Below are 16,653 nucleotides of genomic sequence, written 5' to 3'. Positions count from 1 at the left end.
ACTGACGTTGCTCAAGTGGCATAGCTTATTTTGGCTTTAGCCCTGCTATGCAGATGTGCCCCAACAGAGTTCTTTTTTTTCCCCCCCATTAGGTGATGCAGGTAATCCCAAAATGTACTATATGGGAGCTTGCAAAGGAGAAGTACTTTTCTGTTGTGATCATATAAATAGCTTAGAAAATGGAGGAGGTTAAGTATTCATGCTAGTTAAGAGAACATTCTGAACTTTAAGTTTCAACAGTTAGCCTCCTGGGTAGCTAATCAAGGTGTAGGCTAAGAAGGCTGGGATGCAGTGTCCGGCCCTGGCTCTGCAAAACTGTTTGAGACCTAATGAATTACGAATTTTCAAGCTGAGAGATTCAAGTGTTTGGAACACCAAAGCCAACAAGTCCAACCCGGTGCTATAAAAATTAGAATGTGTGATCCTGTCTGCGTTTGTATAGAAAACTCTTGCTACTGACAGAATGGGAAGAAGCAAATAAAAAGTTCTCCCTCTGGGAGAGGAACACACCATCTGTCCGTGATCTCAAGCTATGACCTACCTGCAAACTGAAAAGGCAACCTGTTCTCTCAGGAGGTGAGCAGGTCTATTTCTGGCATTCCCCATGATCTCTGCCAAATGTTCTACTGAGATAATCTGCCAGACCGTTTTGGACATCTAAGAAGCAAGTATAATTGTATTCTTGATGCAGAAAGTCCAATGGTTCAATGCTTCTTGACAAAGGGTTTTGATTTGGCACCTGCCTGCTTTTTCAAATGGAACACAGTGACAGTGTTGTACTACCACGAGTACTGTACAGTACAATCTCTGATGGGGAGAAGAAAACTGACAGGCCAAGTAGATGGGACGAAGGGAACCCTGTTGTTTACTTTGGCATGTCCAAGACATCCATCCAGCAACATCACCACACTTACTGGCATGGCCACAAGATGATCAACTTGAACTACCTGGCCTTGACTTGGAGGTAAGGTTTTGCATGCTGAAATCACATACTCAAAAGGCGCCTAGACGTCTCTCACAATTTCTTGCTGTTCTAGAAGGATAACACTTGAAGACCTACAGTTGACTATCACCTGAAAGCTGGCCTCAGTTAAATACATACAGTCTCACTGTGCCAATTGAGAACCACACCTATGAAGTCAGATCTCTGCACAGAAAAGAGAAGGTCTTAGACCTTACCTTGGTGGTGATCAACAGACCTGAGATGCACAACAATTGCTGACATGCACTTTGTGAAGACTTTGGTGTCAACCTCCTTGTATGACTCAATCAGGAACTTAGCACTCAAAGATGGTCTCTTTCTGCTTAGAAAAAGTTGAAAAGTCCGATTTCTTCTGCTGTTTGTGTGTTAACCAAGACCTAGAACAGTATCTTATCACCAAAACAGAGACGTCACCAAATCGCTAAGAGATGGAGTAGAGTCTGAATCCATGCATACGACAGTTAGGTGCCAAGATATCAAACTGCCTTCATTAGGATATGTGAAAATCCAATGTCCTTCCATTTCTTAGTCCTTGTCTTAACTCCCCCTACCTCTACTTCTGCAGACGATTAAAGGAGCAGGTGTGAGGCTCACTGACTGGCAGATTTCTTACATTCAGAACAGAGCTGAAAACAGTGAGGGACAACCTAACTTTAGCAAGTGGACTGCATGAGTGGCCCTCTATCTTCGTAGGCCTCAAGATTATCATAACCCAAGACATAACTGTGCTTGTGTACGTAGAATCTGCAGGATGTACTGATTGAACTGTAGCTGCACTTTGACTGGATGCAGAGGGAGCACCTGGCTTTTACAATGTTGTGTGCAAGCAGCATGCACCTCACTTCACATACCCTTGCTTTAAGTGTGTCATTTTTGTAACACCAGTAAGAAAAAAAAAACTATACAGACAAAAAACAACAGAATCTGGCAACCCTGTGCATGGGCAACAGTAAAATTGTGTCATGGGCCACAAACACGCTCTGCCCCACGAACAGGATTATGGGAAAAAGAAATCTGGCTTGGACACATTTGCATGCAGACGCCTTAAGACTGAATGCTCATACATGTCTGTTCTAACTGTAAACATCCTTTACTCTTCTTGAAGTGACTGTATGAATAATCAAGCTTGGCAGAATTAAATTTTTATAATATTAATGTTATTAGGCATATTTGTATTGTTATCCATTTAAATTTCACAGCTGTGCAATATGTGTTTTAAGCATTTTTTTCGTGTTCGTCTATTTAAATTTTCACAGTTGAAGGAAATTATGAGGTTTCAGTCAATGGGTAGGGGATTATATAAAACAGTAGACCCTGACATTCAAAAAAGTTAAAAAAAGATACAAACTATACACATTGAAAGTCAAAAATATTCAAAGTATAGGTATATAGCAATAAATCAAATTCTAATATGCAAAGTAAGAAACTTTATGCTGGAGAACCCTAAATTTCAACTGTCTATGGACATTTTTCAGCTCACGTCTGTGGTGAAAATAACATTTATCAACATTTTTATCTGTAAATCTAATCCTTAAAAGCCAGTGTATACTAACTAGACGAGAAAGAATCACGGGGGAATACTCCAGTGAAAGTTCTCCTTCAATATCAGAGTGAAAGAATTAAAAATGTTAGCATCTACTAATAGGCACTAGAGTTAAAATCCTGCAGTGGGGACAGGTCATGTTTTTCAAAATTATTATTCCTATATACTAATCAAACAAGTAGCGTCACAGTTGGTCACATTAAAACAGTTTTCTTCAAATTTGAAAGGTAGGGGTTGGTTGGTTGGTTTTTCGGGGGATGAAAGGGGGGGAAGGAGGTAAAAGAAAGTTTATTTTAATATTGCATGCCCTCTCTATTCTACCCAAATCTGCCACAGGTTAAGATCCAGTTGTGTAGGGGCCTGTCTGTTCAGAGATCATTTCAGGTTTGTGTAGGATTTGCAAAAAATTAAGCTTAATTACAGGTTTACAAAATTAATATAAAATATTAACATTTCTAGGGCTACATTTTATTAGAAGATTAAAAATCGTGTGCTAACATGTCAGTTAAAAAAAAATCTTCAGGAAATTTTTCTCTCAGCAAAAAAAATGGAGAGGGGAAATGGGCATGCATTAGGAATCAGTATACCATCTCCCAGAGGGCAGAATACAAAACAACCTGTCAAGTAATCAAAGATAACTAAAGAGATGAGTTAAAGGGCCCTGATGCTGTTTTTTTCCCCCATTCAGCATCGGGTGAATCCAAGTTATTTTACCACCCGACAGCTTCCTCAGTCTATGAATTCCCAGTTTCTCTTCACCATTACTGCCACTCAAAGGCTTGACAACTTTGTTGTTGGGACAGATATCCACTGATATGCATTATCTGAAGCAGTGATTCCTAAATGGCTAGTTGTGAACTAGCAGTAGAGCACGTGAAGGTTCTAAATGATTTATAGGCTCAGGATGGAGGATGGCCTCGGAGGTGGCAGGGGAGGAGAAGAATGCAGGCCAAGCCCACCTCATGCTTGCCCTGTTGGGTTCAGTCTGGCACTCTGCTAGGGTGTTGTGATAAGAGTGCACAGGGCTGCAGCACCGACCACCTGAACTTGGCTTTTAGAGATAGCCAGGTAAAACCTGCTGTGACCCCATGTGCCAAGCTGCAATGCCCTCTGTGGGGAGCCAGGCTCATCTGCATGGAACAGGAATAGTAGTAATAAACTGAACTGCTGAAGAAAAAGTGATTATTAGTAGAACTAGGAGTTGTGTGTCACCTAGAAGGGAAGATCCAGTTGTAGCTCTGGAATGGAATTTTGTAACTAATAAGTCAGTTGTAATAAATGTATGTTATAGCAAAAGGATTGGATTAAACTTAAATACAAGATGTAGGCCTCACACAGGGCCAGGCAGCTTTGTTAACTTAACTCCAACTCGGTTTGATGTTAACATGTTAAAGTGAAGAGATGGAATATTGTAATACATAGTGATGTTAGTGTTAGTAAGGCCTTCTAGTAGATAGAAGGACGTTTAATGTTGAATGTTTGTAACTTTGTTAAAAGTGACTTGGAAGTACTCCTTTGTTCCATGCTGCAATTCTGTAAATGTACTGTTTCTCTGAATGAGAGAGAGAATGTTTTAGGAGAGATAAGTGTGAAGTCCACTGCATGCTCAAATGGTCAGAGGAGGGGCTGGAGACTCAGAAGCATAAAACAACAACCAAAGCATACTGAAGACGCAGACTACCTGGGCAGACTGACGAACCCTGAAGCTAGAGGCAAGCACCCCTTGATAGGAAACCAATCACAACTTTTGGCAGAAAGACAACACCCCCAAGGGGTCGGTCGTCAGCATACTGATGTCAAATGACTGTGAGAACAACTTCTTCCCAAGAAGCACATGTCATAGGAAGACTGATTGTGATGCGGAATGACTGACAAAGGCCTGACGAGTCAAAATACATAGACTTGCATGAAAGGAAAGCCCTATAAAGGACGGGGTGTCTTGTATAATTCTTTGGGTTCTGTCCTTCTAAGATCAAGACCAGGAGGGGCATCAGTCCGGACTGACATGAACCTGGCTCCTACCTTGCACCTGACCTATCTGGCCAAGAGGTTGGGCCGAGTAACAGACTGGTAACTATTCCATCGTGTGTGTGTGTGTGTGCACGCTCATGTGCACTCTACTTTGTTATATTGTCAATAAATGCGGCGTGTTGCCTTATCCCCCTGAAAAAGATCCTGTGTGCTTCTTATAAGCATAACACAGGTCATTCAGTTTGATGAATCTACAACAGTAAATGTTCAATTTTAATGCAAAAGAAAGGGTCATAATAAATGGCTACATGATTTTTTAAGAAATCATCTCAAGTTGCACTGTTTTAATCTTTTTTTTCCCCTCGCCATTTTACCCTAAAATGTACACTGAATGATATAGGATCAATTCTGGAACTTATAGACAATGATGTTAGGGGTCAAATTACATTATTTGGTAGGTGAAGAAAGGAACATGTTAGTATTAGCTTTAGAAAGACCAAGTGCCTTGTGGAAATAAATGGACAAAAAAAGTCAATCTTTGACACCCAAAGAAGTTTACAAGTAAGGGTCCTAAATTCTCTCACAAGTGATTACATCCTCCATTAAATCATAAAAATAAAAAAAGCCATGACTGACTTAAAGGACAAAAGTTCTATGACCCAGTTTGGCATACCTTGTTTTTATTCCTACAGGAAAGGGACAACACCAGAAAATAAAAACATACCACAGAGGATCTCTCTATGAAACAAATTCTGGTTTTACATCAAAGAGTTGGTGGCATGAAGCAAAATTGACTCATGAAGTCCAATTATTTTCATCAACATTTTGTCAGAACACAAAATTACTTTTATTATTTCTTGGTCCTGTCTTTTAAATAATTAACATCCACATTTTCAAAAAGGGACTCATTTCTCCCACCAAGACTTAACTTCATGGCTTATTTGTTTGTTTGTTGAAGACTGGCTAAAGAGAAAGCACAAAAAAAAAAAAAAAAAAAAAAAAAGATTCTTTTTTCTACTTTTCCGAATAGATACATGTAATACAATTTTTATATCCATATATATTTATTTTAACAGAGGAATCTATAAATGTAAAAGGAAGAGAATATGTTAGATCTACAATATTAAAGTAAGATTACCTTTTTTCCTCCTGTTACAAACTGTTTGCAGTGGGATCTTACAAACTGAGGGTGGACAGCAACAATCTGCATTTAAAGGGGGAGAAAAAAATATAATTGCTGAAGTATTTGTTAGATTGCAACATTGATGACCATATCAAGTGCTATTACAGTTCTCTTCCATAAATGCTATTATAGTTCTCTTCCATAAAACAAAATCTTGCATCAAAACAATTGCCCTTTTGTCTGCTAAGAAAACACACACCTGGCTCTTCTAACAACTCAACTCTTTCTGCCTTCTAATTACAGCCAGTTCCTCTGTGATAAGAGGAGCCCAACTGGTGTTTACCCTCACTATGGAGAGCATCACTTCTGGGACATCAACAGCTAAGATTACATCCCAGGGTAGATTTAAGATTCTAATCAATTCAAAAACATTGACCTAACACTTAAGAATCAAAATTCATAATCACAGATTGACAAAGAAAGGGATAGGTTAAGAAAGGAAATAACTGAAACTTGAGAATTCCCCCCCCCCACACACACACACTTTGATTTTTGTATTTTAAAAGCTCAACACTCACACTATGCAAAATTCAGATCAGCTTTTCCCTGAGCTAAGCAGTTCAAAAGCTTTTGGACTGCTATAGATGACTATCTTGGAGAGATTTAAAATAACATTAGGGCAAAGAACTAGTATTTTTTAGCTACAGAATCAGTATGACCTGTATTTTATTAAGAACAATAATAAAATAGTTGTTAAGAATTAGATATGTACTTACTTTGATAGGGCAGTCAAATGTCTCATGAAATTCTTCTCCTGAATACAATCCAAATACCTGTACCTAGAGACAGGTAAAATCAAATCACAATCACAGTTTGACAAATATTGGGAGGTGAATGAAAATGCTAATTTGTCCAACATGCTTATTAAAACAGCATAATACACTTAATTCTAAATTATCTGAAATGTCCTTGGATTCCCTTATGGAATCTCATGAAATTAAAGAGTATCCGAGTGCTTCTTTGCAATTAGGTTTTCAAACACCACAAAAAATAAGGAGTTCCTTTGGTGGTAGGCTGATCACCTCGGTTGAAACAGATGCTTTCTAGTAGATATGAAAAGTATTCACATATTCTTAATCAACTCAATGAAACAAATATTAAAAAATGTCTCTGAAAAGCTATGTGCTTCTTTTTAAGGTTAAAACTCAGCTTCACGGATGCTTCTTATACTCCTTCAGGTCTTCAAAAAGTCTCTGGACTAGAAAGCAGAACTAGCACAAAACCTAACACTTGGCCTCACCAGAGAGTTCAGTTGACATTAGGGATGTTAAAAATCAGTTAAATAGGTACCCACGTAACTGCTGAAAATCTCAATGGTTACAGGGTTACAAGCTGTGGGCTCTGCAGCATACAGCTTAAATAAGCTTTCTATTGCAGAGCCTGCAGTGAAGCCTCCCCAGGAGTGAGGTTGCCACATAGACACCTCCTTCCCGGGAGCCAGGCCAGCAGGTGCTCCTCAGGAGTAGTGGCAGCAAAACCTCCTCCCTGAGAGTGGCCTGCCCAGCTCCTGGGGAGGAGGCTTTATGGACCCTGTTTCAGCAAAGCTTCCTCCCAGGAGCCAACTGAGTTTAGCCAACAGCATTAACCAATCAGCTTAGATTAGTCTGTTACACTTTAACATCCCTAGTTAACATTCAGCAACTTACATCAACCTAACTCTGAAAGTACTTACAATGTGTACACCAACCTAATCATGCCTCCTCCACAAAGAGAGTTATCACTTAGATTGAGGTATTTAGGGTACCACAGCAATCGCATAGATGGCCTGTTGCTGCCGTTAGCAACCAGAACTGCCAGGCTGGGCACTGGGGTCCTGGGCGTCATCTTGGAGCAGAAGGGCAGACCGATACATGAGTCAGTCTAGAGTGGCAGGGATCTGGCTGACTGCTCAGGCAGTCACCTCCCCTGATGCCCTACTAAAATCAGTGCGCGCACTCCTGGACAATTGAGATGCTCAAGGAGTACTCAAGGACAATAAGGTCACTGTGGAGAAACTAAATTATTTTGCTTCAGTCTTCACAGCTGAGAATATTAGGGAGGTTTCCAAACCTGAGCCATTCTTTTTAGCTGACAAATGTGAGGAATGGTCCCTGATTGAGGTGTCACTAGAGGAGGTTTTGGAATAAATTGGTAAACTTAACAGTAACAAGTCACTAGGACCAGATGGCATTCACCCATGAGTTCTGACAGAACTCAAATGTGAAACTGCAGAACTACTAACTATGGTTTGTAACCTATCCTTTACATCATTTTCTGTCTTAAATGATGGGAATTTGACACCAATTTCCAAAAACAGCTCAAGAGGTGATCCTGGCAATTACACACCAGTAAGTCTAACTTCAGTACTGGGCACAGTGAATGAAACTGTAGTAAAGAACAGAATTGTTAGACACAGAGATAAACATTAAGTCAGAGATGAACCATAAAGTCAACATGGTTTCAAAGAGAAATCACACCTTACTAATCTACTAGAGTTATTTGAGGGGGTCAACAAGCATGTGGATATAATGCATTTAGGACAAGGTCCCTTACCAAAGGCTCTTAAGTAAAGTAAGTTGTCATGGGATAAGAGGGAAGTTTCTCTCATGGATTGAGAGGTTGTTAAAAGACAGAAAACAAAAAGGTAGGAATAAATGGTCAGTTTTCAGAATGGAGAGGTAGTGGCATCCCACAGAGGTCTGTACTGTGACCACTTCTATTGAGCATATTCCTAAATCATCTGGAGAATGGGGTAAACAGTGAAGTGGCAAAATATGCAGATGATACTAAACTCCTCAAGATAATTCAGTTCAAAGCAGACGGTGAAGAGCTTCAAAAGGTTCTCACAAAACTAGGTGACTGGGCAACAAAATGGCAAACAAATTTTAATGTTGATATATGCAAAGTAATGCATATTGGAAAACATAATGCCAACTATATACACAAAATGATGAGGACTACTTTAGCTACTATCACTCAAGAGAGAGATCTTGGAGTCATTGTGCAGAGTTCTACCAAAACATTCACTCAATGTGCAGCAGTAGTCTAAAAATCTAACAGAATGTTAGGAATCGTTTAAAAAAGGGTAGAGGGTAAGACAGAGTATTACCTCTATATAAAACCAGAGGATGCCCACATTTTGAATACTGCATACAGGTGTGACCAGCTCGTCTCAAAAATATATCTTGGCATTGGAAAAAGTTCAGAAAATGGCAATAAAAAAGATTAAGGGGGATCAAACAGCTGCCATATGAGGAGAATTTAATAAAACTAGGAGTTTTCATCTTAGAAAAGAGAAGACGACTACAATACAGGTCTATAAAATCAAGTCTCTTGTAGAGAAAATAAGGAAAAGTTATGTACTTGTTCTCAAAACACAAGAACAAGGGGTCACCAAACAAAATTAAGAGATAGCAGGTCTAAAACAAACAAAATGAAGTATTTCTTCATACACCGCACAGTCAACCTGTGGGACTCCTTGCCAGAAGATGTTGTGAAGACCAGGACTTTAACATGGTTCAGAAAAGAACTAGATAAATTCATGGACGATAGTGTCCCTAGTTTCAGTTTTTTCAGAAGTTGGGAATGGGAGACAGAGGATGGATCACTTGATGATTCCCTGTTCTGTTCATTCCCTCTAGGGCATCTGACATTGGCCACTGACAAAAGATACTGACCCCCGTATGGCCATTCTTATGTTCCTATGGAGAGGATGTGCTCTATCAAGAGAAGGGCAGCATAGAAACAAACAATTGTGTGTTGTTTGTAGGTTGACCTAACTTAAGTCAACTAATTGTTTAGTGTAGGCATGCCCTAAGCATCATAATTTTTATGACCTATCCTACAAGCATCCAGCTGCACTATGCTTTTTCTCTTTACACTCAGGAATTCCTTCTGTGAAAAGTTCCCTCTCCTCTGCTAGTGCATTGAAGTAAATGTTGGTAACTGCTATTTAATAGTTGCAACCATGGTGGTGACTATCTAAAATAGATGTTCTCTTTCAATCAAAGCCAACCACACTAAAAAGAGCTTCAGCAAACAAAACTATCATCATGACAGTAAAGATTCTTAATAGGTTTTAAGAACAGAAAATTGTTTTCTTCTTTTTAAATAGAAGAGAATAATCAAGCCATAAATGCAACAGAAATGAGTTTTCCAATGAAGAAAAAACAAAACAGAAAGATAAAAGATTTATCTAAATAATGGTGTCAATGACCAAGTGAACGGAAGGTGAAAAATATTCCTGGAAAAATGTGGATAAAACAACATAAAACAGAATAAATGGAAAAAGAAAACATTTCAAAAAACATTATCTTAATTTCTTGTAAACAGCGCTACCCTGCCTGGCTAGAGACAGAGCAAAAGGGTATATATGTATTTGCAAATAGTTATTTAGACTCTATAGTTCTGAGGTCAGAAACTGTAACTGACTCACTTCTAATAAGCATCACAGACACTTGAGACATCCATGCATTTCCAGGAGAGGAATGAAGGAGACACTCAGGACACATATGCTAAACAATGGAATGAGTCTTAGATCTTCAGTAATTTGCACCAGTATGTTAAAGAAATGATCTTATGGACTGTTTGTGGTTAATTAACTTAGCCCAAATTTATTTAGCTCTGGGTGTGGTTATCCTGTAACAGGGAGCAAACAACAGTAATATTTAACAATCACTGTGTAGACAATGCAGCAGAAATGGTGTACATACACACTTGATATCAGACCCATGCTTTCTAAGACATGCAACCCTATAAGCAGATTTTATTCTGCACATTCAAGGGAATGGACTCTATCTCACTTATCTCACTGGCCTTTTCCATCTCTGCCCTTTATGACTGTACTAGAAGATTTAACCAGTGTTGCTTGGGTCCTTATCTCAAATAAAGTTTTGTTTTTCTTCATTTAAATCATTGCTTTGGGGTGGGGCTGAGGGCTTCACTATGCAGGCTGCCTCGGGAGAGAGGGCGACCCCAACCCCGACCCCAACCCCAACCCTCTTTCACTGCAGTAGCTTGGTCCAAATGAGAAATGCCCATGCATGGTCGCTGCAGCTACAGTGAACATACAGCGGGGGGAGGAGATGCATGTCCCCCATCTGGGGGACAAACAAACACTTTTGAAATATATAGTAAATAGCTGTCCCTTTCTCCACCCCTGCTGCACCCCAATAGAGTTACAGATGTCCCGGTCCTTATCTCTGGCCCATTGATGCATCCCCTGTTCAGGACAGTCAGAAAGGACAGAGATGGAAAAAGCCTTGAACATGCTGTAAAAAAACCTCATATGCAGTGTAACTCCCTCCTATCACACCCTTCCATTTCCATTTTATGAGAAAAATTTAATTCTGGGCACATCCCATTGTTTTGCACATTTCTAAAATGTATAGTTAGATTTGCCCAATACAGGTATTTCAGAAAAAAGTAATAGGATCTTTAGGATAAAATTGGGCAGCCACCAGTCACAGAAACAAAGAAACTTGAGTAGAGCTTCCTGGTAACATACTAAATCTATAAGATAACAGTATGAGCTAGAGGTGTGAGTCCCCCCACTCATGTACACACACGAGCACTAGCTCTCATTAAGATAGCATGAATATAAATAACAGCTAAGTTGTGATGGTATAGATAGCCGCAGCAGAGGCACAGCCAAGCCATGCCAAGTACCTGTACATACCCACCAATTTCAGGAGGGGTTGTACTTGACATGCCTCACCCATGCCTCTGCTACTGCTACTTGTGAGATTGCAGATATGATGCTATTTATACTTGTACTATACTACTAAAAGCTAGTGCAAGCATATGTGCTCAAGCAGGGGTATTACACCCCTGGCTTGCAGTGTAGACATAGCCTCAAACATTACAGGGATGAGGACCCAAGAGAGTACCTGGAAATAGAACACGAGTGTCTACACCGTGCTCAGTACATTGGGTCTGAGTATTAGTACTACCAGGGACGTTAACTCAGCAATATTGGACTTGTGTATCTATATGTAGTCAACTGTGCTTTAAGTAACTGCAAGATGGGTTGAACACAGTGCCATAGAACCAGTCGCTGGCTGAGGAGCAAAGTTGTTCCTGATCTGATTGTACTTCATCCTTTCTCTACCCAGCTTGTCTCCTGTTCCCTTGCAGTGTTTCCAAGTCAGTGCACTATTCAAATTACAAAGCTATGCTGGATTTACCCAGTTCTACCTTCTGTCTCCCCTCATTTATTACATATTTAGGTAGTCTAAAAAGCATCCCACAATGGGAAGCCATTCTGTTTTACAAATTCTCTGTATCTATACTGTATACACATATGGTATCCCTATCTCTGATTTTACACCCTTATTCTGTGCCTTATACTTAAAGTGGCAAAAGGGATTGGATTGACAACCTGGTTTTCCAGAATTAGTTGTTTCGTTGCTTTATGCTTTTCAAGCTGAAAGGCTAGTTCTAGAATGCTCATTGATACCAGGTCAGATGGGCCTGGAAATTGCTTCCCCCCAACTTCTATAACTAACTCAGGACCAGTATTCTTCCTTAGGCACAAAGGCTGGCCCAATGGCAAGTTGAGGATGGTAGAAGTAAGAAGGCAAAATAATGAAGAAAAATAAAGAGTGTAATAAGTAAAAATAAAGAGTGTAATCAGAAGTGACAAAGCAGCTCATCTCAAAGTCTTTTTTCAGAAGATGAATCATCTCTCATCACTGTGCAGCCTGATGCATGTCTGGAGGGCAAAAAATACATACTATACCTTGGGCAAAGGTTGACCAAGTACAGCTTATCAGACTATACCTTTTCATTAATGCATAACGAATACATGAGGCACTATAGCTGGTTCAAAAAAATCTAGAGATTGTTCTTTGTCGAATTCCATTTTATAGCAGAAGCTGATTAAACAGATTTTTTTCATAAATATATTTATTGATTTTATCATCTGCACATGTTTGGAACTTCACAATTAGCAATCAGGAGAAGGTAGAGCACTATACACTGCTCTCCAGTAAAAGCTGGTACTATGAAAAACTACCAGAAGCTTGGCTGTACAGTAAAAAGGCACAAAATTAAGACTCAGGAAAACTAAAATAAATCTCCAGTTCTACTTCAGACGTCCTGTGTGTGCTTGGGCAAATCACTTCATCTCTCTCTGCCTCAGTTCTCCATATATGAAATACAGAAAATTATTATTAATTGTTACTGGGATTGCACCTAGGAGAACGTAAGAACGGCTGTACTGGGTCAGACCAAAGGTCCATCTAGCCCAATAGCCTGTCTGCCGACAGTGGACCGAAGACAATGATCAAGCAATTTGTCTCCTGCCATCCCTCTCCAGCCTCTGACAATCAGAGGCCAGGGACACCATTTCTATCCCCTGGCTAATAGCCTTTTATGGACCTAACCTCCAAAAAATTATCTAGCTTCTCTTTAAACTCTGTTATAGTCCTAGCCCTCACAGCCTCCTCTGGCAAGGAGTTCCACAGGTTGACTACACGCTGTGTGAAGAATAACTTTCTTTTATTAGTTTTAAACCTGCTACCCATTAATTTCATTTGGCGTCCTCTAGTTCTTCTATTTAGGGAACTAATACATAACTTTTCTTTATGCGCCCTCTCCACACCACTCATGATTTTATATACATCTATCATATCCCCCCTCAGTCTTCTCTTTTCTAAACTGAAAAGTCCCGGTCGTTTAAACCTCTCTTCATATGGGACCCGTTCCAAACCCCTAATCATTTTAGTTGCCCTTTTCTGAACCCTAACCAAGGCCAAAATATCTTTTTTGAGGTGAGGAGATCACATCTGTACACAGTATTCAAGATGTGGGCGTACCATAGTTTTATACATGGGCAGTAAGATATTCTGTATCTTATTTTCCATCCCTTTCTTAATAATTCCTAGCCTCCTATTTGCCTTTTGACTGCCGCTGCTCACTGTGTGGAAGTTTTCAGAGAACTATCCACGATAACTCCAAAATCTCTTTCCTGATTTGTCATAGCCAAATTAGCCCCCATCATACTGTACGTATAGTTGGGGTTATTTTCCCCGATGTGCATTACTTTACACTTATCCACATTAAATAAATGTAATGTGGAGCTCCAGTGATGGACCAGGTTTTCACTATGACAAGCATTGTACCAAACAAGAAACAAAAAAAGACCCCACCTTGAAGATCTTTATGTAACAGGCAATGTGGATACCCTTTTATCTGGTCTACTTATCTATGATCTGCTTAATTTTGCACAACAGTAGTCCCACTGAAGTCAATAAAACTGTCCAGTATGTAAAGTTAAAGCATTTGCCTAACTCTTCGTAGGATCAAGACCTTAGACAGGAAAGTCTTCTCGGAAGGGATTATCTTCTGCTATGTGTAAGAACAGTAACTAACCTTGACTGAGGATTCTAAAAGCTACTGTTATAAAAATAAAATATTAATACAGTTGAAGGCATATTTTGCATACTGCCTTAGTGCAGAAGAACTGTAGTATGAAGTAAAATGGTGAGAAACAGGAAACAAGTTGCAGAGATTGTCTGTGGTTTGATTTTTTTTTTCCTGAGCACATTGCATTATTCACCCTGATATTCTTTGGATTCCTTTATGGACCAATAACTCTTTTGGGAAAAAACTCAAAACACTTTGATTTCTGAAGTTCCCTAAGCTTGGAAGTCTCCAGATGGACATCTATCAGGGATGGTCTAGACAGTGCTTGGTCCTGCCGTGTGGGTAGGGGAATGGACTCTATGATCTCTCAAGGTCCCTTCCAGTTCTAGTGTTCTATGATTCTCTCTCACTACTCAGTGTGGGGAGATAGAATGTTCCAGGTCTTCAAGAAGAAGAGTGTTCTGATATATCATACACATATCTATGCTTAACTAGAAACATGCCAGAAGCCCAACTGGACTGAGTGTCAGGCACTTACAGTTATGTAACACTTAAAAGACAGGATCTGCCAATTTGGATGACCATTTGGAGTCATAGGAACAAAAGCTTGACCTAGATTCCCGGTTAAAATATAACTTGTATTCCAAAGTAAAAACGTTTTCTAAATGTCATGTTACAAAGCTTGTTAGAAAAAAATTGTTTACACAATATTTGGACAACCATACGTGCATTTTTGCAGATTCCTAAAATTTACAGTAATTGAAATTAATATAGTAAAACATTTGTACGACTTGAGGCTGCATTCTGTTGGACTCCTTATTTCAACTCTAATCCACAGTCATAAACACTGAAACCCAACAAAAGCAGCACAACACAATTACCTTTAAACAATTACAGACTCTACCATTAACTTGCTTGGATTATATCACCCTGCGGAGTTTTATACAGGCTGTAAATTTCACAACCTTTTTTGATAGGCAGTAGTATCCCAATTACTGGGTCAAAATACTAACATCAAGATCTCTCTGAGAAACACTAAGCCTGTATATATAAGCTGGCTCCATGCATGAGACGCAAAACTCATTTTTTTTTTAAGTAAACAGAAATTACATAGGTTTGTTTCCTCTTTCTCCCTCCGATCTCAAGAGCCAACATTAGTTTTAATTTACTGATCCTTAATGGATCGGTGGATTAGGATCACCAACCCTGCCAAATTAGATTAGGGAAAGCCATGTTATACTCAGGAAGTGAGACAGATATTAAGAACTGGTTTTTAATGCACTGTGTCTACAAGCAGTATTATTTTCAAGAAGTTTAAATATACCATGTACGTTAGAATTTTATCACTGTATGCCAACATTAGAAGAGGCTGCCACTGACTTAAAAAACAAAAAAGACATTCTTATAAGTGGAAAATCAATCACTAAAAATCACAGCTCACCATTCCAGGGAAGCACTGATAATTGTTAGTTATACACTGTACAAATGATATATGTTCACAGTCAAGGAAGTAGGTGCCAGTTTTTTAGGACTGTACATATATTGATTTTGCATTTATTTAATGTGGCCATTGTAAGACACTTTATTCTTCTGATAAACTATGATTGCTTATCAAAAGATTCTATAATTCAAGAGAAACATTCATAACCTGTGAAAATGAAAACTAGCAACCCACAGAAATGATTCCCACAAAATCCAATTTTGTGGATTTATAGCAGAAAGGCATTAAACTACTGTCTTGCAGGAGCAGCAGACTAGTCACTGAAGTATAACTGGCACAGCAGTAATGATTAAGGTGACATGTCCTCCTGCAACAGCTGTTAATCAGCTTAATACCAGCTACATTATTGACATTCTTGTAATTACTTTTCCTAAGGCACATTTGTGCAAAATATATTTGACTTTAATTATGAGCATTCATAGGTGAGCCCAATTCCTGAAATGGAAGATCAAATTACTTCTAGCAGGCATTTACTACAGAGAGATCATGTGGATCTAAAGTTTAGTATAAAAACTATGCTTATTGCCTCTTTAAATATGTAAGTGGTTTAGTTGTACCTTGCCATCTTCTGAGCATATGCCCATATGTTCTCCACTTTCATCCATGCTGATCTGATTTATCTTCACTGGGCTCTATAAAAAGAAAATGAAAACTTTAAGAAAAAAAAGTTGCATCAATGACCAAATTCCTTGCTTTTCACCTCAAGAATTTAAGCAGTAAAATCTCTCTAGTGTTTAGCTACACAAGTTCAATAAATATAAAAAAGGTCTTTCTATACCAATGCTAAAATACACCTTTGTTTCTAACCTTGTGCCTAACCCAGAAACCTGACATTTTTCCTAATTACCTACTGCAGAGACTTGAAGATATATGTAAAATGCCATACCTGTATAACTCAGTTTTGAACCTGTATAACATACTCATTATGAGTCTCCTCTTGGCATCAAGCCGATTGTAAAGAACATGTGAAGAATGCTACACTGCAAGAATTTTCAGTTGTTCCATTTTGGTCTATGGTGATAATAGCAATTATTTTCTCCCTACAAATATCTGTTCTAATTTTTTCAGTTCTACCTTTCATACTATCTTCAAAAGAATGTATTTAAGCAAAACATCACAAAACTACA

At 38.9% G+C, this 16,653-nt stretch overlaps 1 protein-coding gene across 3 annotated transcripts in view; it reads right to left on the bottom strand.

Moving 5' to 3' along the window:
* VPS41 (VPS41 subunit of HOPS complex) overlaps positions 1-16,653 on the bottom strand; it is a 151,899-nt gene that overhangs the window by 79,961 nt on the left and 55,285 nt on the right. For all 3 annotated transcript variants that reach the window (XM_006124074.4, XM_025185171.2, XM_075921736.1), the window contains 3 exons: positions 16,084-16,158; positions 6,396-6,458; positions 5,635-5,700 (listed from right to left, as the gene is read on the bottom strand). In XM_006124074.4, coding sequence (XP_006124136.1) covers positions 5,635-5,700; positions 6,396-6,458; positions 16,084-16,158 — 204 coding nt within the window. The remainder of the gene's footprint in view (positions 1-5,634; positions 5,701-6,395; positions 6,459-16,083; positions 16,159-16,653) is intronic.

Source organism: Pelodiscus sinensis, chromosome 2 (assembly GCF_049634645.1).
Source record: "Pelodiscus sinensis isolate JC-2024 chromosome 2, ASM4963464v1, whole genome shotgun sequence".
Taxonomy (NCBI): Eukaryota; Metazoa; Chordata; order Testudines; family Trionychidae; genus Pelodiscus; species Pelodiscus sinensis.
Note: the sequence above shows the minus strand (reverse complement) of the source record. Positions and strands in the feature narration are given on the sequence as shown.